This window comes from Chelon labrosus (genome assembly GCF_963514085.1).
Source record: "Chelon labrosus genome assembly, chromosome: 16".
In the NCBI taxonomy this organism is placed as follows: Eukaryota; Metazoa; Chordata; class Actinopteri; order Mugiliformes; family Mugilidae; genus Chelon; species Chelon labrosus.
Window position 1 is genome coordinate 10207171 of NC_140349.1, and position 21874 is coordinate 10229044.

General features: G+C 44.3%; 1 protein-coding gene across 1 annotated transcript; it reads left to right on the top strand.

The window, feature by feature from the left end:
* Positions 1-227: 227 nt before the first annotated feature.
* Positions 228-21620, top strand: cgnb (cingulin b). Its single transcript, XM_084563513.1, has 21 exons — positions 228-579; positions 664-764; positions 4658-5823; positions 5925-6019; positions 6125-6194; positions 9573-9670; positions 9840-9969; positions 10061-10273; positions 11838-11986; positions 14934-15048; positions 15329-15541; positions 15728-15826; positions 16189-16440; positions 16540-16710; positions 17540-17701; positions 17848-17937; positions 18058-18141; positions 18242-18360; positions 18513-18621; positions 19538-19701; positions 19892-21620. The coding sequence occupies exons 3-21, from the start codon at positions 4687-4689 to the stop codon at positions 20010-20012; spliced, it is 3591 nt and encodes a 1196-aa protein (XP_084419639.1). The 5' UTR covers positions 228-579; positions 664-764; positions 4658-4686; the 3' UTR covers positions 20013-21620.
* Positions 21621-21874: the final 254 nt, after the last annotated feature.

Sequence of the window (21874 nt, forward strand, 5' to 3'; positions counted from 1 at the left end):
CTTAAAAATGCAGAATTCTGGCAGTAATTATGAGATTCCTTAAAAATATGTTTGCCCCTAATTAGTACCAATTTGTGCATAACTTAAAAAAAGAAAAATAATTTGTGTTTAAAAGTCTCAGGAAATGCATGTGCTTACATTTTTTTTTGCATAAAAATATCTCAAAAGTAAAGTCACCTTCATCTTTGAAGTGATATTATACACTAAAATAGATCTATGGTTATATAGTTGTGAGTAAAGATTATTAATCACTTGATAGAAATTAAAAACTCGAAGAAAAAAATAATAAAATAGCTACAGGGGCTTTCTAGGAAGTAAAACGCTATTTTAAGAGACTCCTTTAATTTGTGTTTTATTATTAAACGACAATGCTCCCATGCAAATATTTTTTCAAACTAACTGAGGAATCATTTCCCGTTTCAGTCCTGAAATGGGTCACCCAGCCTCTTGTGTTGTATTTAACCCCATGTGCGCAGAGATGAAACCGAGCCCGCAGCAGGCGCCGCCTCTCGGGGAGCCTCCCACCAATAAAGTCATCGCTGAGGCGGGACGATGACTATCCCGACGCGCTGGCAACAGGTTGCACTGGTAGCGGGGGAGAGAATTTCCCGATGCTCTCGGTTCATTGAGTAACATCTTCCCATCCCTTCAAACACTGTACAGATCTGCTGCTGCTGCTGCTGCTGCTGTTGTTGTGAGGACCGACACATGCGGGACCCCTGAAGGAGGAGGAGGGTATTCCGGGATTTGGATCATCTTTGCAGGTGCAGTACAATAAGTGCGATTTAAAACAGCTGCCTCCTGTTTCGTGCACTTCTGCGGGTGTAGAAGTGATAAAAGTGCGAGTGATACCGTAATCCTCGCGTTGCTGAGCGGACGTTTTCTAACATTAAGCGGAGATGGACACCTGTGGCTTTGTGATTGGATTTGGCAGCCGTGTAGTCGCGCTCAGCTTTTTCCTGATCACAACAATGACCGAAAACAAATATTCAGGAAAAGCCTTTTGTTTGCTTTCAGACTAGTTCCTTTTTTTTTCACAAACAGGTTTGAAAAAAGCTCCGTCTTTTCATTAGTGTGTGTGTGTGCGCGTACTCCGCCGCCGTGTATAATTGGATCTGTCCGCGCTGCGTAAAGAGGATATGAGAGGTTATTCTAGCAGGTAAAAGCTCCAAATAGGATGCGTCTAGTCAGGGGGGGGGGTGCGGTGTGTCGCTCCGTCGGTTGTTTATCTTGTTGCCCCGCTCGTGGCCCCGGCGGCTCGTGTAAACAAGCCGGTGGTTTCGACGCTCACCGATACTGACTGACCGGATGGGTGGGTGTGACGCAATTAATCCCGGAGCAGACAGGTGCTTAAGGGTCTGCTCTGCTCTAATGGTTTCTCCCATCTAATGGTCTGATATGAATTTAAAAGTCACTTTTTATATATTTATGAGCCAAGCTATGTAAATAAGTTTGCCAAGGAGATTGCCTTGTATTATAAAGTGAGATAAGCCTCATAACAGTGCCTCATATCCTTGTTATATCCTTATAGCTTCCACCTGATAGCTTACTAGCTGGTAGAAGGTGGTTTTCCTTGATTTGTTTTCGGGTAAAGTCAAAGTAAATTGCCCCCAAAAATAGTCCTGACCTAAAAACTCATGCTCGGGTCCACGTTTAAAGCTCACTTTGAGGTGTTTGGGTAAACATGCACCTTTTAATGAGGGTCTAGTATTATGTTGTTGCTTATTTAGACAAGAGAACCTGCCCCTACTTCACGCACACAGACCATAATACTGGTGGCTGTGATGGTTTTCCCAGAGTGGCTTTTCTGTTGCAGAAAATTTACTTTTTTTTTGGTATCAAATAGGGCTCATTGTTTAATTATTCATTATTGTATGTGATCAAAACTCTGCTGTCTGGCTTATTATTGGAAGATGTTCTATTTAAAATCTAACAAACTGTAAATTTAAAATGTCCAAATTCACTCCTGGACATTTAGATGACTTAAACAACTACCTACATATAGGTTCCAGTCGCTCCTCTTTGTATTGATGCTTGTAATTAGATTATATATTTCAACCACGTCTTCCAAGCCAAAGCGCCAAAGGAAAAACATATTGTCGTTCAGACACCTGAGGGCAAGAGAAAAAGTTTGAAGCCTAGTGGAAGGTGCACGAGCACAGCCAGAGGAAAAGGGGCTGTGCCTGCCGGGTAAGGAGAAAATGGACGAGTGATGGCGGACGCTCCAGTTTGGTGACATTCCTGTCTCTGTTGACACAGCCATGACTTGTGACAGGAGGGAGAGAGAGCACGAAAGGAGGTGGACCAGTTGTCGCAAAAAACAGGGCTGAGCTACTGGTCGCTGCTAAACGACAAACTGAGCCCTTTTGTTCAAATCTGTGTTTGCCCATGGAACATATTTACACCTGGTAGCTTTGAGTGCGACCAGCAGCTGAGGGCTGATAACACTGAGACAGACGTTCACGCCTTCCTTTATTTTAAACAGCACAGATTTGCTAACACCAGAATGGTCCATTTTTAGCCGTCACATCATTGTTTTCATGTACGCCGCGTGCAGTTCTTCCATCTTGATGTTCCGTTCAGACAGGAGATTTTGTTTGTTTGTGTTGCGCCGTATTTTTGGTCTCCAGCTTGTCGTCTCTTAATTAGTCTCTTCACTTTTTATTTACTGCCTATGTGGACAGTTTTCCGCATGTGTGGGCTTTACAGTTGACGCTGCCCTAGTTCTCGGTTTCCTCTTAATCTGTCCTTATTTTACAAATGCAAACCACGCGCAGTGCCTGAAAGGGAACGTCTGGAATCCTAAGAATGTTTTTGAGAAAGACAAAGTCTGACTTTGATCCAGTAATCTAGCCTCGTTGCTAGTAGAGGAGCTGTGCGTTACACTATAACCAGCAGCCAGTCAGTGCTGGTTATATTTTAATTCCTGGGAGAGTCACATCTGTGACGGCCGTAGGTATTCACAAGTGGGTTGGGTTGAAGGACGATGGTGAAGCAAAAACCAACATTAGCCGAGCTTAAATATTAAGATCAATATATGCAAGAGAAGAAATCCTAACAGGAGTGTTTTATCGTGATTGCTTTTACATGAGTACTTTCCTGCTACTTGCAGAGACACCGAACACAGCTTATTAGACTTGACGTCTACCAGATGGGGAATTCACAGCAGGTGTATGTGCATATAATGAGCTGGTGCAGCTTTAAGTAAACAGTCTACGCCTGAGTGGCTCTACTCTGAAGTTTAGGGGCTGGGGAGACTGGCAACAGCAGAAAAAGACAGAGAGAGAGGAGGCCCATTCCTGACATAGTCCCTAGTGTTTAATGCTCCGCAGAGCCTGGACAATAGGAGAAGTATTCGCCTTCTCATGGTTTTCATTCTCAGAGTATATAAGACGGGCAGACTTGGGTTTTACTACGAACGTGATAGCTGACTGAGCTCTGAAATTATCTGTATGAGCTGAAGTGAAAGTTTATCTGCGTGACGATCAATTAAACAGGTTTCACTGAAAATAAAATTCCAACTGTAATGCTTTCAGCTTCTCTCTGTGTCTGACATGGTTTTCATGTCACATGTAATACACTGGACTAGCTTTCAGTTCAGTTTAAAAAAACAAAACAAAAAAAAACGCCATCTTGGATTGCGATGATTGTAATGCCTTTTGCTGACTAGATGCATAATAATGATGATAGATTAAATTACAATGAATGATCATAATAACAACAAGGCTGAAAGATTTGCAAAAGACAAAAGGTTACCAGTTCGGTGCAAAATCTAAAATTACTACATCCCACATTTCCCATAAATGTAACTGTAAACGCTGACATCTTAAAACTGCAACTCCATCTGGCAACAAAGAATGTCTTTTATAAATGTTTAATCTGCACGCACCATGGTGAGGTAGCCCCTACATCACTGACATTATTTTAGAAAGCACAGTCAGAGACTCTCGCCACAAGTTAAGTAGTCGTGACTTCATGTGTAAAACTGGTGGAATAACAACACCTTCCCTTCCTGCTGCAGCCACGAGCAGTGTAACTATATCCACCGATACACTAGGCTCTCGTTTCCCTGCTTTCCCAGAATGCTGTTCTGCACTTAAATACATAAAAACACCACTAAAGGAGCCAGCGGGTTTCTTGAACTGATGTCTTTCTGTAAACAAGAGGCGACAAACTGAACCTTTAGATGTCAAGCATCTCATGCACAAAACTCTCTTAGTGGATTTTTTTTTCCTTTGTTTCACACACACTCTGAAAATAATAGGCCTCAACCCACACAAAGAAGTTCTTAGTGCCCCAGTGGCATATTTGGCATGACATTAATACAATGTATTCCGGCTGGGAAAGGAATTTAACCTGCAAAGTAGCTAGAGAAGATGACAGCTTAATCAAGATATACCAGCAGTCTGAAATTTTAGCCATGTCACAGTGACTCAACCTGGGAAGAAAACACACCGTTTAAACACACACACAAAAAGAAAAGAATAAAAAACAAGGACATAGTAAAGAGCATTTAATCATCTGTAAGTCTAGATTGTGGAGTAGAAAAATGGTCTTATCAGCTGAACTTTACTTCAGTTTGCTCAGTGCTTTTGTAACCTGTTCCGCTGAATCACCTGATTTGCATTTCTGCTGTTTTCCCTCCTCGTCTGTCCAGGCTGTTCACACAGAAACCAGGAAGGGAACATGAGCACTCTCTCCACTGACAGGAAGCCGCTCGTGGACCACGGCGTTCAGATCCGCTTCATTAAAGACCTCCACGACACGGGCGGAGTTTACCCCGATAAATCCAAAAGAAACAATGCTGCGGCCACTCCTCCTTCCAACAAATATGGCGTGGCTGTCCGGGTTCAGGGAATCTCTGGGCAGCCGTACGTGGTCCTTAAAGATGGAGAGAAAGGTGACTCGTATGGAGTCCAACTTAAAACTCCCACTCCCAGCTCGGGGCCACCTTCACCAGTTAACAGCCTCCCTAAAACTAAAAAGGAACCAGCAGGATTCACAAACCCTTATAAGCCCGTTGTAAATACATCACGCTCACCTGTTTCTCCAGCAGAGGATGAGGATGGGGAACTCTTTGGGAGCCCTCTGAAAAGACCTCCAGGGGATGGGCAAGCAGGAACGCAAGGGGAGGAGGAACGAGGAGCTGGGAGAGAAAGACCAGTCGAGAGGCCCAAGGCTGAACCCCCGCTAAAAAAGGCAGTCAGTGAAACAGTGAAAAGTGCAGACTCGACCAGTAACGAGGAGTATAACGAAGCAGGACTGAAACCTGTCAAATTAAACTCAGTGGGACCCAGAGGGTTCAAGCAAGTTAGTCCTAGTTTCACTGGCTCTCTGGGGAGGTACAGTGGGAAGAAACAGAGTATAGATCTCCCTTCAACAATCCCAGAACCTCCAGCATCCACAGCTGCAGAGCCTGTCCCAGCGATCGACACCGAGTCCTTGGCTCCCATCAACAAGCTCATCAGTAGGTTCAACAGCGGAGCTCCGGAGAGCGCCCCGCAGACCAGAGGCCGCTCAGGAGCGAGGCAGCGCCTCAGGTTTGACGAGCGCAAGAGGTCCAGAAGTCTTGACGCTCGAAAAGACGCTCAGCCAGAAGTTTCCCTCCCCCCTCCTATTTCTCCAGCTCTAAATCCCTACGCTGATATTCCGTCTATCTCCACAAATTCATTGATGTCATCTGCTCCAGTGAGCAGTAGCCTGGGAAAGAGCCCTGCATCTGTTGCCAAGGTGACAGCCACCGAGGCCCCAAAGGCGAGCCAGAGAAAGTCGCCAGAGAAGTTTGTTGCCAAGGACACCCCTCCAGCTATAGCAAAAAAGCCTGTAAGTACCATCGACGGGGAGATCATGAGCTATTTGCAGGTATTAAGCTGTTTCTTGGTTCCGTGTTTGCTTCCTTATATTGGTTTACTCCCTGTTTGAAGGAGATACTTCCAAGGAGCTTCAGTCAAAACGCAGAGGTCACTAATGGAGAAGAGGCTCAAGTCAAACAAGCCATTTACAACATCCTCAAAGAAGGGTATGTAAAACTACAAGAATGTAACATTAAAGTATATATGGATACATATATATATACATATGGATTTCTTTCCAATAAAATCTTCTCTCCAATGTTTCCCATCAGCACCACTGAGAGTGAAGGATCCCTCAAAAGAAAAGCCAACCTCGTGTATGACACCACCAGCAGTTTAAAGGTACGACAAAGACCATGTCTTATGACTACACACAGAAAACATAGATATTCTTTTAACATGTACATTTATTAAGTGACCTTTAGGGAAATAGTATTTAATTATTTGGAGTCTAATGTACTCTGCTTCTGAGGAATAGCTCAGCATTTTAGGAAATAAGTTTATTCGCTTAGATGTAAATAAAACCTGATATCACTCTCATGTCTTTATGGCAAGTATTAAGCTACAAGTAGCAGCTGGTTAGCTAGCATACTAGCCTTGAATAACCTCTTGAGGCTAGCTCCAAAAGCAAATCAACCCCCATAAACCTGCATGTTAAAATGCCCAACGTAACGGCAGACATAAACAGCTTTACAGCCTCGTGCAAAAACAGAGTATAGCTGATTTCTCCATTTATGACAACTCTACGGGAGGTGAAATTTAATATTCATTCATTCATTTATTCATTTTCTGTAACCACTTGTCCTCTGGAGGGTCACAGGGGCGCTGGAGCTTATCCCAGCTGTCACTGGGCGAGAGGCGGGGTACACTCTGGACAGGTCTCCAGTCTATCGCAGGGCTAACACAGAGAGACAGACAACCACTCGCGCCTACAACCAGTTTAGAATCACCAGTTAACCTAACTAGCATGTCTTTGGACGGTGTGAGGAAGCCGGAGTACCTGGAGAGAAACCACGCAGACACAGGGAGAACATAAAAGCTCCACACAGAAAGGCCCCAGTCGACCGATGGATACGAACCTAGAGCCTCCTTGCTGTGAGGCATCAGTGCTCAACCACACATGGTTCATCCATCTTTATATACAGTCAGTGGTTTGGACAGTACCTAGATAGAAGACTTTATGAAGAGCTAAGCTAACGGGCTTCTATAGCTCTAGCTTTATCTGGTCATGCAGATGTAAGAGTGGTATCAAAACATTCAAAACTTTTTCTATTTGCATGAAAGTGGAAAAAAAAAAAAATAATAATTGATCAGACCTATTAATTAGTGCAGATAAGATTTACAATTGCACATATTGTAATTAGCTGCTGTGCTGCGTAGCTCCAGCATGTTGCTCAGTGTTTGACAATAGTGGCGTCTAGGAGGGGAGTCGTCTTCTCATCTGAGCAACCCTTGCCATGAAGCTAACAGATGGTTGGCGGCTTGTCCTCTTTTCTGAGGATATGAAGTTTCTGTTACATTCACTTTGTCTCCATGGACGCCCCTTTAACAGGACAAAAAAATGTGAAAATGAAGCAGCATGCCGACTGTTCTTCTGTCAGTTTGTGTCATGTTTGCTCTTTTTGTTGCTTCTGCTCTCACAGTTATGAGAACACACACACACACACACACCCCTTCCTATAAATTTGCATCCTTTTGCATAAATCTCCATACAGAAGTTATTCCTTTGTGTCCTTATAGTCGTATATTACGTGCACTTCATTATGTATGATCCCCTTGTTATGTGCTTCTCGGTGTGTTTGTGACCACGGCCGCCGGCGAATTATTTGCCCATCCCGTCTCTTGGCAACGACGCACCTGCAGAGGAAAGCTGAGTGTGCTGAGGGCGCAGACCTCGAGAGCCATCAATAATTGAGTTGGAGTAGAACCCTGCACCAGCTGGGGGTTGACGTGTCGGACGGGACAGATCCTCCTCTGAGGGGTCCTGTTGTACAAAACCTCATTTGTTTGTCGTGACGTTAACCACGCTATCCACTTTAGTCGACTCGGTGGCTTGTTTCTCTGGCAGCAGTCGTCTCAAGCTCTTCAGAAGCAATACACCGAGTAAAAAAAATCAAACCGCAGGATGAAGGAGTCTATTCTGTTGTTTTCTTTTGCCAGCGGCTATTTTAGCAGCTCTACATCTCGACCGAAACATCGCTCTTGTCTGTGTAAAATATGATCAGAGTTTCACATCAAAGGGCTTTATGATACAGCCAGTGTCCAGCTTAATATACCAAGAAATGGTTAGATTTTGATCTATCTATCTATGCTTAGGAATAGTAGAGTAGTAGTAGCGTATTGATTTACAAAGGAAATGTGAAGCACGGTTCGCGTTCCTTCAGCCCCACTAATGCCTGTGGTTCATTCTAAGTGCTCGTGGTGTTTTTTTGGACTGTCGCTGGTAAATGTGTGTCAAATGGACAGTGATGGAGTTAATGCGCCCTGACACCCTGTATGCGCCCCTGCTTAAGTGAGGATCAGATACTGGTGTGTTGGGTTACCTGAATCCAAGACGGCTGACGTGTCCTTGTTAGGATAGCGAGTCGTGGCAAAGGGCATGTTTACATGCTGTGACCTGTCAAACCAAAGGTTGTGAAGTGTGAGGAGCTATTTTAAGGCTCTCTTCGGCTTTTTCTTCCGCGTTGCAAGAGATCAAATTATCCAGAAATTCATGCAAAAATACGCCGATCAGGCATAACATTATGACCACTGCCAGGAGAAGTGAATAATATTAACCATCTTGTGACAATTCAATGTTCTGCTGGGAAACTTTTGGACCTGGCATTCATGTGGATGTAACTTAGACATGTAGCACCAGCAGAATTGTAACATCTAGCCTAGATACTCCTAGAAAACCACTAAACTAGATCTTATAAGAGGAAGAAAACCAGCTATGACTTCTAATGTATTTAGCCTGGCAGGAGAGTCTCTTTCATTGTTAATACACATAAGGACACAGCTGATGCAACTAATACACAGGGCTCTGAAGAGCTTATACTTACTCCCAGTTATGTTATCTTGTGTTAATTATCTCTTTGTGAGGACAGGGAGAAACTGAAATGTCCCAGAACGGGATTATCTACAAAGTGTCCTGCGGGGGACGAGAAGAAAGTAAAAACTAATCTGTACAAAACATATCTCTAATAATCCATCACTGATAAGTAACTGAAATGTGAGGTCCCCCGAGGAGCAGAGCCGTCCGATGCTTTGCCTCTCTCTCTCTCTTCAGCCTCTGTGTGTGTGCGTCGCTGTAATGAGTGTGTAGGAGGATAAGAAAGGTTTCATGGGCAGCCTTGCGTTTGTACCTCATTCTCACTGAGAGGGAGCCTTTCCCGAACGGCGGAGTGGTGTGGGCGACGAACGAGCTGCCTCTTCTCCGGCTCGTCTCCCCTGCAGCCTGTCAGAAAGAGCTGTTTATGCCTCTTTTGACGACGTCTGAGCGCACTGGCAGGGATTGTTCTTTTCCACTGTCAGAATCTAGGGCAAGGAATCCAAGCCAGGGTTTTCTTCTTCTAAAGTTGAAGACGATACAGAGCACACGATGCACTCACTTTGTCGACAGTGAAACTCTTGCACTGTTTTCCAGTCCTCCTCTCTGTTTTTGGTGCCATATTCTCTGTGTCTCAGCCTCAGTTTCCTCCTCATTGTGTGTGTGTGTGTGTTTTGTATTTTGTACAGAAGGGAGGATCTGATGGAAGCCTCAAAAAGGGGAACCTTGATGAACTTCAGGAGCAACTCAAACGCTACAAGAAAGACTTGCAGCAGGCCCATGATGAGTAAGGATGTGTTTGTGGTTACACTTGTGCACTTAAAAGCCATCAATGATAAGCTTCCAGTGATCACTCCTGTGGGTGTTTTGGATCATTTCACTGATTCGCCTGATTGATCGTCTCGTTACTAAGAGCGGTGCTGCAATATTGATTATGTGCATATGTGTGTGTGCAGACTGGATGAGGAGCGTATGGCCAGAGGAAAGGCAGAGACTCGTCTGCACCTGCAGGAAGATCAGCTGGCTGAGCTTCAGGAAGAGTTGAGAAGGGTTTCAGAAAACTCGCCTCCCTCAGACTCTCAGTCGGTACGAACGGCACTCGACCGCACACACAAACAAACACAAACGTTACGCTCCTGCATGTCCGTTTTGTCTACCTGTACCTTTTTGTCCGCAGGACGTGGCGTTTCTGCGGGCCGACCTGGCCGAGGCCGCCATGCTACGCAAGCGCCAAGAGGAGATGCTGCACCAGCGAGAGCGGGAGCTGACGGCTCTGAAGGGGGCGCTGAAGGAGGAGGTGGAGTGCCACGACAGGGAGATGGAGGCTCTGAGGGAGCAGTACACGCAGGACATGGAGAACCTGAGAAGAACCATGGAGCAGGTCACACAGGTTTGTAATGATTCATTCAGGAACGCTGTTAATGGTGTAGCAACCAACATGGGCGTAAATGGATACAGTTCTATTATATGTATTTTCTTTGCAAAGTCAATTTTACCATTTCCTTCCTTTACTACAAAGTTTTTGCGTTTCCAAAAGTTGTTTATAAGGATACTTCACACTAGAAGAACCAAAAAGCACTGAGCACTCTCAGCTTCTTGTATATGTAAAGATAGCCAGCATTTCGTCCTCCTCCACTGTTGTTTTTAGGTGTTATTGTTTCGGTATTGCCACACTAAGCCTGCAGCTTGTAAAATAATCAACCAGGAGGATTTATAACCTCTTTGGCTATGGGAAAAAATCTGCAATGCAGCACTCAATTTCCGATCAGGACTTTTCTTGTTGTTACGTCATAGTCTGATACTGCGGTCTTAAGACAGAAACAGTCCAAACATATTTTTGGTTTCAGATCATCTCTTTGTACAACTGGGCTGGGAGTCAGGTTATACCTGTCAGGCAGTTTGTGCCCTGCATGGGTTATTAGGATGATCTAAAGTTGTGCTTTGCTGTTGCGCAAACCTGTGATACATCCATGTGTCAAATTGCAGTCAGCGTTCAAAGTGTGACTCTGGGTATCACAAGGTCTGGCTAAGCCAAGCATGTAGAGTTCATAAAAAGCATATACTACTTGTGATCGCAATGCAAAACTTTTCCAGTTGGATTTCTATTGTAGAGTCTCAGTTTCTACCGGTGGACTATTTTTGGATATTTGAAGAATATATGTGTATACAGGAAGAGATCGTTATGCAGATTTTGGAGACGGTAACAGCAGTGTCAGGAAAAGAAAAGTAACATGCAGCCTGAGAGGAGGAAGTGAGTAGACAGGCTGTTTTTGATGAGGTTATTTATTTGACGAGAGCAGTTGGATGGCTTGTAATGTCTGTACCGTGCTTCATCTTGTTCTTTGATATTTTGTGGTGTTATCTTTTCATGTTTGAATGCATCCTGGTTCTGTTCACTTGGGCTGAACATTTGCCAAGAAACAAAACTGAATTAATAGAAAATGTGATAGATTTTGGGTATGCGAATTCACTTTTATATCTCACAGTAACAAAAAGGGTAATAGATAATGAATAATAAACACATTTTAAAGGTCCATATTTTACTCCTTTTTAAAAAAAAATAATGTAAACCTCACATGTCCCCAGAGCGTCTCTCCAAATTTGGGCTCAAGATACCACACAGATGGCACGTTATACCATATCCAAAGTGCTGAAGGTCTTAGCCCTGTTCCAAACGGGCCGTTTCAGTGTCTGTACCTTTAAATGCAAATGAGCTGCTGTCCACACCCCAAAAACATGGGTTCAACTGTTCAAACCAGCCTGGTATGGGGCTGATGTTGTTACAAGGGGCTTCAAACCTTGAAGACACTCTTTTTGATGCATGAGGAAAGGAATTGTTGGTCTTAGGCCCAAGAAAACATAATGAAACCAATGATTACACAATGTTTTCCTCTTTAAACACCAACTCCCATAACTCTAAAATTAACTGTGTGTGTCTTTCATTCGTATCTCAGTCGCAGGAGGAGATAGAGGAGGAGAGGGAGAGGGTGAACGCCTCCATATTGACTCTGGAGGAGGAGATGGAGAGCTGCAGAGATCAGGGAGAGCAGTGGAAGACGGAGCTGGACGCCACCTCCAAAGATCTCCACATCACCAGAGAGGAGTTAGTATCTCTAAAGCTTTACGAAAGTTGTCTTCATTTCACTAAATATCATTACGGATCATGTGTGGGTCGGTCCAGTCATCATAAAGGTTGCCATACAGTCTTTTCTCTTTTCCAGTATCTTCAAAATACGTCAAATTAAAAGTTCAACAAATATAAATCTGTGTTTACTCTAGACATTGACAACTTATATTTGTAAGCACTGACTGATTATAGAGCCTGCAGCAAACATACACATCAGAAGCATCGCAAATGTATGCACAGCTACTCTCCATGGCTTTGAACTGCCTGTTGTAATATACACTATATTACCAAAAGTATTCGCTCACCCATTCAAATGATCAGAATCAGGTGTTCTAATCACTTGGCCTGGCCCCAGGTGTATAAATTCAAGCACTCAGGCATGCAGACTGTGAAACAAGACATGTGTGAAAGAATGGGCCGCTCTCAGGAGCTCAGTGAATTCCAGCGTGGAACTGTCATAGGATGCCACTTGTGCAACAAATCCAGTCGTGAAATTTCCTCGCTCCTAAATATTCCACAGTCAACTGTCAGCTCTATTATAACAAAATGGAAGCGTTTGGGAAAAACAGCAACTCAGCCACGAAGTGGTAGGCCACGTAAAGTGACGGAGAGGGGTCAGCGGATGCTGAAGCGCATAGTGCAAAGAGGTCGCCGACTTTCTGCACAGTCAATTGCTACAGAGCTACAAACTTCATGTGACCTTCAGATTAGCCCAAGTACAGTACGCAGAGAGCTTCATGGAACGGGTTTCCATGGCCGAGCAGCTGCAGCCAAGCCACACATCACCAAGTGCAATGCAAGGCGTCGGATGCAATGGTGTAAAGCACGCCGCCACTGGCCTCTAGAGCAGTGGAGACGCGTTCTCTGGAGTGATGAATCACGCTTTTCCATCTGGCAATCTGATGGACGAGTCTGGGTTTGGAGGTTGCCAGGAGAACGGTACATTTCAGATTGCATTGTGCCAACTGTGAAATTTGGTGGAGGAGGAATTATGGTATGGGGTTGTTTTTCAGGAGCTGGGCTTGGCCCCTTAGTTCCAGTGAAAGGAACATTGAATGCTTCAGGATACCAAAACATTTTGGACAATTCCATGCTCCCAACCTTGTGGGAACAGTTTGGAGCGGGCCCCTTCCTCTTCCAACATGACTGTGCACCAGTGCACAAAGCAAGGTCCATAAAGACGTGGATGACAGAGTCTGGTGTGGATGAACTTGACTGGCCTGCACAGAGTCCTGACCTGAACCCGATAGAACACCTTTGGGATGAATTAGAGCGGAGACTGAGAGCCAGGCCTTCTCGACCAACATCAGTGTGTGACCTCACCAATGCGCTTTTGGAAGAATGGTCAAAAATTCCTATAAACACTCTCCTCAACCTTGTGGACAGTCTTCCCAGAAGAGTTGAAGCTGTAATAGCTGCAAAAGGTGGACCGACATCATATTGAATTCTATGAGTTAGGAATGGGATGGCACTTCAGTTCATAGAATGAGTAAAGGCAGGTGAGCGAATACTTTTGGTAATATAGTGTATTTCAGCCTTGGTCGAGAATCAAACACACTCCATCTTATTTGATATTTGTATTTATCTCATAGTCAGGAGGATTGGTTCAAAGAGTCTAAACCGCTCACTGAGAGCTTTCAAATATACATCGAAAAGATACTGAAAGAACTGTCTTTGGCTCGGTCCTGTAAATATTACATCTCATATTACAGTTTTAATGCATGCACTCTTTTTTTTTTTCACTTGATTCTTCCTCCGACAGGAACCAGGGACACTCCAGCTGCCGAACGTGAGAGAGAGAAAAAAAATTAGCCTCCCTCTGTTTTGGTTTGAGTATATTTAGCCTGGTTTCAATCAGCTGAGAGTTGAGATCCCCTTGAAATTCACCCGAAAGAGTGGATTTTGTATCTGATGATGCCCGTTTTGATCTTCGGATCATCAGAGAACTTACCCAATCATTTCAGTGCTTGAAAAAATTAACAATCAGAATCGGCTTTCCTGATCTTTCCTTAAAAGGGAAACTAACGTGTTTTTATAACCTGGACCTTATTTCTGGCATAAAATACGATTGTTTACTCACCCATATAACTTTGGTGTCATTTGGAGTCATTCGGACGACATTTAAATCCACGTATATCCATATAGTGGGAGTGACTGGGGCACTGAAACGCAGCCTCTAAATAACTCATTATCTGCCGCAAAACTCGTTCATTTCACCAATATTTTGTTATGATACGCTAGTGCTATTCCCCGTTGAGTTCAGAGTTACCTGTTATCATCATCCAGGGACCTACTAACCTCTGACCTGGATGATGTCATCTCTTAGCGCCGCGCGCACCCCACATGTCTTGTTTACCTTTAATTTGCTACTGCTAGTTTTTTGCTACATGGCTGAATATTTTTCCAATTCTGAGGTTGTGGACGACGACTTTGTTTATGATGGACGTCCTCACCGTTTTGAGACAAAGTTTACGGATATATAGCAGATAATGCTTTACTTAGAGGCTGCATTTCGGTGCCCCAGTCACTCCCACTATATGAATATACGTGGGTCTAAATATCATCTGAACAACTCCAAATGACGCCAAAGTTATATGGGTGAGTAAACGATTGTATTTTATGCCAGAAATAAGGTCCAGGTTGTAAAAACACGGTAGTTCCCCTTTAAGGCCAATCATCGTGTTAAACCACGCATCTGATTTTCTTTAGTGAGTTGATAATAAATGAGTGATAAATCTCAGATGATGCAGACTGAGAAAAAACAAGTTTTGATGTGTTGATCTTGTAATGCGCTTGTTGCCTCTTGTTGCTGCTATGATCTACTGTCTTATAGCCTTTCAGCAGTGTGTTTGCATGTCTATGGTGTGTAGATACGTTCACCTACAAAGCTGTATCTTCTTTAAGATCTACTCTCTTCATGCAGGCTGTCAAAATGTCGTTTGGAGAAGGAAGAGTTTAAAGGCGCTCTGAAGGAGCTTCAGGACTCAATGCTCACCACGAAGAAGCAAACGCCTGACGATAACCGTTCTTCAGCAGAGGTAATCCACGAGCCAGAGCGAAGATTACACTCACTGTGTGGGTGAAATGCAGGGGCTGATCCCTTTTGTTTTACAGTATGTTTTCTTTAATCTGTCAGAGCAGCGCTGTGGTTGTGGGCTTTTCCTTTGACAGAAGTTTAGATTATTTCTCTCTCATTTTTAATTTTTTTTCCCGCACAAATATCCCACACTTGTATAAACTCATTGTTTCGCACACTGCACATTCCTCTTTCTCGCACACACACACACGCATTATTCATCTCTGATTACTTATCCCAAGGAGCTTCGCCGTTGCCATGACGATCTGAAGCGGGCCCGCGCCGATCTGGACAAACAAAAGGCTGAGCTGGACAGGAAAAACGAGGCACTCGAAGCCCTGAAGAAGGCGAGCGGGGAGAAGGAGGCCGAGCTCAAGTCCGAGATCGGCAAGCTGAAGGAGCAATCGCAGAGAGACAAGGGTGAGCTGGAAAAGGCCCTTGAGAAGGCGAAAGAGGTGAGACATCATCTGGATTCTATAGAGAAGAAGTCTTTGATGATGTAATCAATTTGAATACATAAAGGGAATACTTCCTATATTATCTGATGTACAAAATATACACAAGATTACAGCTTCTGCATAGACCAGTGTCAGAAATGACAGAAAATGTCATGTCATATTGATAATTTCATCTCTTTACAGTCATCAGCTGGGTCTACAGGGAAGACGGTGGTGGACCATGGAACCAGCCTGGAGCTGCAGCAGGAAAACGCTCGTCTCAGGGAGAGGCTGAGCCGCATGGTACTGCACCAAAAAAAACAACATCTGTACACAACAAAAAAAGACAACTGAAACGCCCACCCACACAGATGCTATTTTCAGCCGAGAGTTGTGAAGTAAATAATATCCAAAGAAATACTCCCAACGCTTAGAAAATAACCTCTCAGAGACCACATGAAGCACACACTAATTTAAATGAGCTTGCTGAGGATACGGATGGGCTGGTCACAGTCATAATGTTTCAAGTACAGACTTATGTTTTACTGACCAAACATATGAAACAAAACAAATCCACATTATGAAATACTGCACCAATACTACTGGAAGCTGTTCTGCTCGTCTCTTATACGATGTTTCTTATTCGATATCCTCTCATTCTCCAGACGAGGCTTCACTCCAGTTTGCCTCTGAGCTCGGAGGACACGGTGGAAGCGTTGGAGGACGAGAACCGCTCCCTTAAGACTCAGCTGGAGGAGGCCAAGAGAGGAACCACCCGCCTGACCAAGGAGAGAGACGAGCTGACCCGGCGGCTGGAGGAGAGGGACCTGGAGCGGGACGCGCTGAGGCGGGGCAAAAACGACCTGGAGGAGCAGAAGAGGCTCCTGGACCGAGCCCTGGAGAAGATTAACAAGGAGGTGTGAGAGCGCTGGTGTTAGGTGAACATCTGGCCGATGGCCGATGAATGTGGATGTTGTCATTGCCTCATTACCTTTTACTGCCTGTTTCGCTCTCAGATGGAGATGATGATGGGAGATTCCCGTCAGTCAGTGGCCACCCTGCAGACGCAGCTTGAAGAGTACAGGGAGCGCTCGAGGAAGGACCTGCAGGAGGCGCAGCGTAACAGCAAGGACAGGCTGGCTGAACTGCAGAGGGCTCAGAACAACCTGAAGACACAGCAAGAAGAGGTGAGAAGATTTGAGCTGAAGGGATAATTCAGGAAGGATGTGTTCAAGACAAAATCCTGAACCCTTAGAAACAAAGCACTGAAAGAAAGCACTTAAAAAGGTATAAAGAACTGCATAACTCTCGCTAACTTAAAGTACTGTGACTTTCTGTAAAGGTATTCGAGGTTGCAGGGGGGTGAACCCTTACTTTACTAAATACTTGCTGAACAAAAGCACATTCCCATCAGCCTTTAACTTTGCTTTGATTTTAGGATTAATTAGCAAGTGTTAGCGTGCTAAAATCTACTTTGACAGGAGGCTGCGGCTGTGGTGGTAGAGCATGTTGTCAACTGATTGCAGGGTTGGCAGTTCAAGTGTCCTTGGGAAAGACACTGAACCTGAAGTTACTCCCAATGAAAAGCTTAAGACAAATCAAAAGCTGGTTGAGATCCATTATTTTTGTGTCTGAAATCTACCAGACACTTTCACATTTTACCAGAATTTGTCTGGCGGCTGCTGATAATTTCCCACCCTCTGTCAAATTGATCTTCTAACATGGCTGTAGACTGACTGCTCAAAAGTTATTTTAGGGTAATACGTTCCTGCTGAAACTGCCTAAAGTACTTCTTGGGAGTTTAAAGCGAATCACAAAAAAATGGAGACGGAACTGTGCCGAGATATAAAAGTTGTCAAGTAAAAGTTTCTGACAGCGCAGCAGGATTCTAAAAAAAGGCACACATGCCCATGAAACTCTTAAGCTCGAGGGGGGCTATGGAGGCAGAAAATCCACAAAATGGGCTGATTTCTTATAAAACAACATGAAAGATAACACTTCGCATCCTTGTTCCAGGTTTCCCGTCTGAAGAAGGAGCTGCTGGCGTGCAGCGAGGAGCGAGACAGCGCCCAGTTGGAGCGGGACCTCCTCAACAACCGTCTCAAACACTTGGAGAGCGAGCTGGAATCGGAGAAGAGCACGCACACTGATCGCACCCGGGAGATCAGAGGCCTGGAGGTGAGGCTCGAAGGTCGTGACCTGGGGAGTCTAAAGATGGGACGGGAGTAAATCAGGGATGCGGTGTCGAGTGGCTTTGAGTGCAGGTAGTTTGATAAGACGAGCTCAAAAATGTCATGTATTTATAAATCTGTGTGTATTCGCAGGACAAACTTAAAACAATGGAGATCGAGCTGGATGAGGAGAGGAGCAGCGTGGAGCTTCTGAACGACCGCATTAACCGAACCAGGGATCAGGTGCGACATAAGAATAATTGTATACACGCATGCAAATGAGCAGGAGGTCTTTCTTTATATCTGGTTTATTTACACACCGCCCGCTCTTCCTTTTCTTCCACCACCCGCCCCCCCTCTCAGGTGGACCAGCTCCGGGCAGAGCTGATGCAGGAGCGGTCGGCGAGACACGACCTGGAAATGGACAAGAGCGCTCTCGAGAGACAGGTAAACGCACATTCAAGCGCGAAGAGGAGATATTTAAAACAGGTTTTTGCAAAGTCTGTGGTTTTTTGCTGACACGCCATCACTGCCCTTTCCTTTGCAGGTGAAGGAGTTAAAGTCTCGTGTGGCCGACATGGAGGGACAGACTCGACCCTCAGCTGGAATCAACCTGCTGGAAAACAAAATTCAGGAGCTGGAGGAGAGACTACGCAGTGAAGAAAGGTGTGACGGAGGCTGAAAATAATATTCTCAGTAAATGTTAATCATTTATGTTTCACAGATGAAACTAGAGGCTGCGTCCACCTGGGAAGGGGCGAGGACATACCTGCCATACATTTTTATTTATTGTATAAGTTCTCAATTTCTCCACACAGGGAAAAAGCCGGCATCCAGGCATCTCACAGACGAACGGAAAGAAAGCTGAAGGAACTGACGGCCACGCTGGACCAGGAGAGGAGCCAGCATGTCGAGCAGAGAGATCAGGTGAATATCACGGTTTGCATGCTTATACGTAAACATTTCGGTTTGCACGAGGAGCAGAATACCACTCTTGGATGTGTTTACAGTAAATATGAAGTTGGAGCCTGCAGCTGGTTAGCTTAGCACAAAGACTGGAATAAGGTATGGAAAGAGCCAGCCTGGCTGGGCTTTTTTATACTTTAGGTTTTGCATGGATCACCCAGCAACATGAATATATTAATCAGTGCCCTATAGAGGTACTGGTTGGTGAATTTTATTACCTTCAGACACATCCAGGCTTGCAGGTTGCCCTTGTTTCCAGTCTTTGCACTAATCTGCTGTCTCTAGCTTTATATTTATCTGAGACGTACATTTTTTTTTTGACATCACACAGTAGTTAGTGGCTGCACAGGAGGTCCTGCTTTTGTCCACTTTCATGGCTTACTGGCACTCGTAATGGAAACTGGGCCATCATTAGTACACCTGGGCTTTCCCTATTATGACAAAATAAAACATCTAACATGAAATATGCTAATACTTTCCTGTAGTAGTCTCACGTTTCCTGACTTTGTACTAATTTAGCTGCCTGATGCCATCTTGTTCCTGTAGTAAAGACCGTGTATAGATAAAGTTTAACCTGCTGTTTAATTATTAACATAGTCAAAACAGTAGCTAACTGCTTCTTTTACACCAGACTAATCTCATCTCTGCTCCTCTCGACCCAAACCCGACCCTGCTCGATCACCAGAACGCTCCCTGACCTCCCGTCCCCCTATCCTCTTTCCGCTGCCTCAGCATTCGCAGCAGCTTCCCCCTAGAACCCTCCACGCCCGATCAAACCGATCCCTGTAACCCCTCCGCTCCCTCACGACCCCGCGTCTTCACCCCGTGACCTCCTCCGTTCCCCTCTAACCCCCTTCCTCTCCCTCTCCGTCCACAGCTGACTCTGCGGGTGAAGGCCTTGAAGCGGCAGGTGGACGAGAGGGAGGGGGAGGTGGAGCGCTTGGAGGGAGTCCGCCGTAAGGTTCTCAGGGACTTGGAGGAGCAGCAGGAGCAGCAGGAAGCACTGCAGGCCAAAGTCATGGCGCTGGAGAATGAAGTGAAGTATGTGGACTATGAAATAATTCATAAAAAAAAAAATACATTTCACATTAGCTGCATCCTTTAATTTCATTGACAGCTGTGACAGTACCATGTGTCTTCTTTACACTAGGTGGCACTCTGTAGTAGCTAAACACATACGTGCGTCAAGCTGAAAGACTCATTGGATTTTCTGTTGCTTGCTTTCTCCCAGGCGGAAGTCACAGCCGACACATCGCACCGGTCTGAGCTCCTCCACTTTAAGCTCCGAGGATGAGGACGGTTTCTATGACTCCATCCTGAACGAGAGTCACCCACAGACCAGCAGCTGCTAGATGAAGGTGGCACTGAAAGACCCGTGCTCTTTTTCTTTTATTTTTTTTTATTTCAGTGCAAAAACATTTTTATCAGAGAAAAATACACCCAGCTCCGCTGCGGCCCGTGCTGAGCCCGGCAAACTCGCCTCGCAGTTGTTCTCGGTTTTATTTTTGGCGCGGCGGGCCAACAGAGACACGTTGTCGGGATAATTAGATCGCATTTTTGAGCCTTCAGCTGTGATTGCTCCGTTGCCGTCACGTTTTATCTGAGGTCTTTTGTTTTTCCTGCTGGGTTTTGCTTTAATGTTCTTCAACTTGCTTTATGTTTCCAGAAAGGCTCTTTGCTCTTTTGTGTTTATATTACAATGAGAATATTTAAGCTCATTACTGTAGCATGGTTCATGTTCAGGTCACGCTGAACTGATTTGCAGTCTCTTCTAAACCAAAAAACATATTTTTCTTATCGTTCTTATGTCTGTGTTTGCTTGTGCATGTTGAGTTATATCTGTCAGTGTTGGTAGCAGCTCCAAGTGTTTATTTTTGTTTTTTTTAACCTTTGAATGTGACTTTTATAGGCCACTTAAACTGTGCCTGTATGTTTACACTGTATTAGCTGTGCACACCTGCTACTCGAGACAATCAAATACACTGTACGTAGTATCCTCAGAAATCCTCCCCTACGACGTTTTTCTACTTTACCAACCATATCCCTTACTTTATTTAATACTTTGGGACGTATTCATGTGCATGTCTTCACTCCAATGCCTTAAAAAAAAAAAGCTTCTTTATTTTCTACGTCAACATGTCTGTGCTGCATGTGTTTATAACCTGCTGCTGTAATGAATTAATAGTATTTTATTATGCTTGCCCGTGCTTGCGTCTTCCTCTTTACATTCCTGCTGAAAGATTCATTAGCTTACATTTGGAAGCCTTCCACGTTTCTCCGCGTGGCACCTGGCCCATTGTGAACCTTAATTATAATCTTCCGATGATATTTAAACGTGTCACTTGTCAACTTTGTACTGGAGCGATCACAGATAAGTTTAAAATGTGTTTAAGCTGTTGGGAACGCGACGCAGAGCTTCCTGGAAATTTTTTTTATAACAATTTTAAGCAAAAGGAATAAAAAGAGGAATGTAGTTTTTCTTTCTTTCTAATTCTCTTCTTCGTTTATCGCTTAATATTAATACTGTGCATTTTTGGGCGCGTAAGTAGTCACACACAGTAGAAACGTCACAAGAAAGGAGACCGAGGGATATGCAGTAAACTGTTATACTGGGGATAGTGTGCTTTTGACAGACGACACCGTAAAACATGAGAGAACAATTCTTTAAGTTCAGACTGCTGAGTATGTTTTTGCACAAACCGAGAATACCTTGTAAAGGGCAGCATGAACACAATGAATCATATCTTCAGTGGAAATCTGTTCCAGTGCTCATATTGTTATTTGTAATACACGCAATATCTTTCATCCCTGTACACCATTTACACTACTGTGGTGTCATTTCTGTAGTTCCGTGTGAGCCTTGATAGAGTCATTATTCTTGCACAATTTGTTTAAAGCGGTATCATGCAGACATGTTTTTGCAGCCCAAAGAGGAATCGTCCTCTAAAGGATGTCAGTGACCGGTGACCGTGCATGCTTCACTTGCAGTGACTTTATTGAAGGTTTTATTTATTCTAACCCATTATCTATGATAACCACATGAAGCAAACCAGGTGTACAGCCATTGCATCACACCTGCCTGCTTTGTATATTTGCTTTTAAAAGGAATAGTCAGCTGCAGGCCTGAACTCCTCTACCGGCAAAATGTTCCTCGTAACAAGAAAGCCACGGGATAAACACACATTATAAAAATGGATACATCTGCATTGTGAAT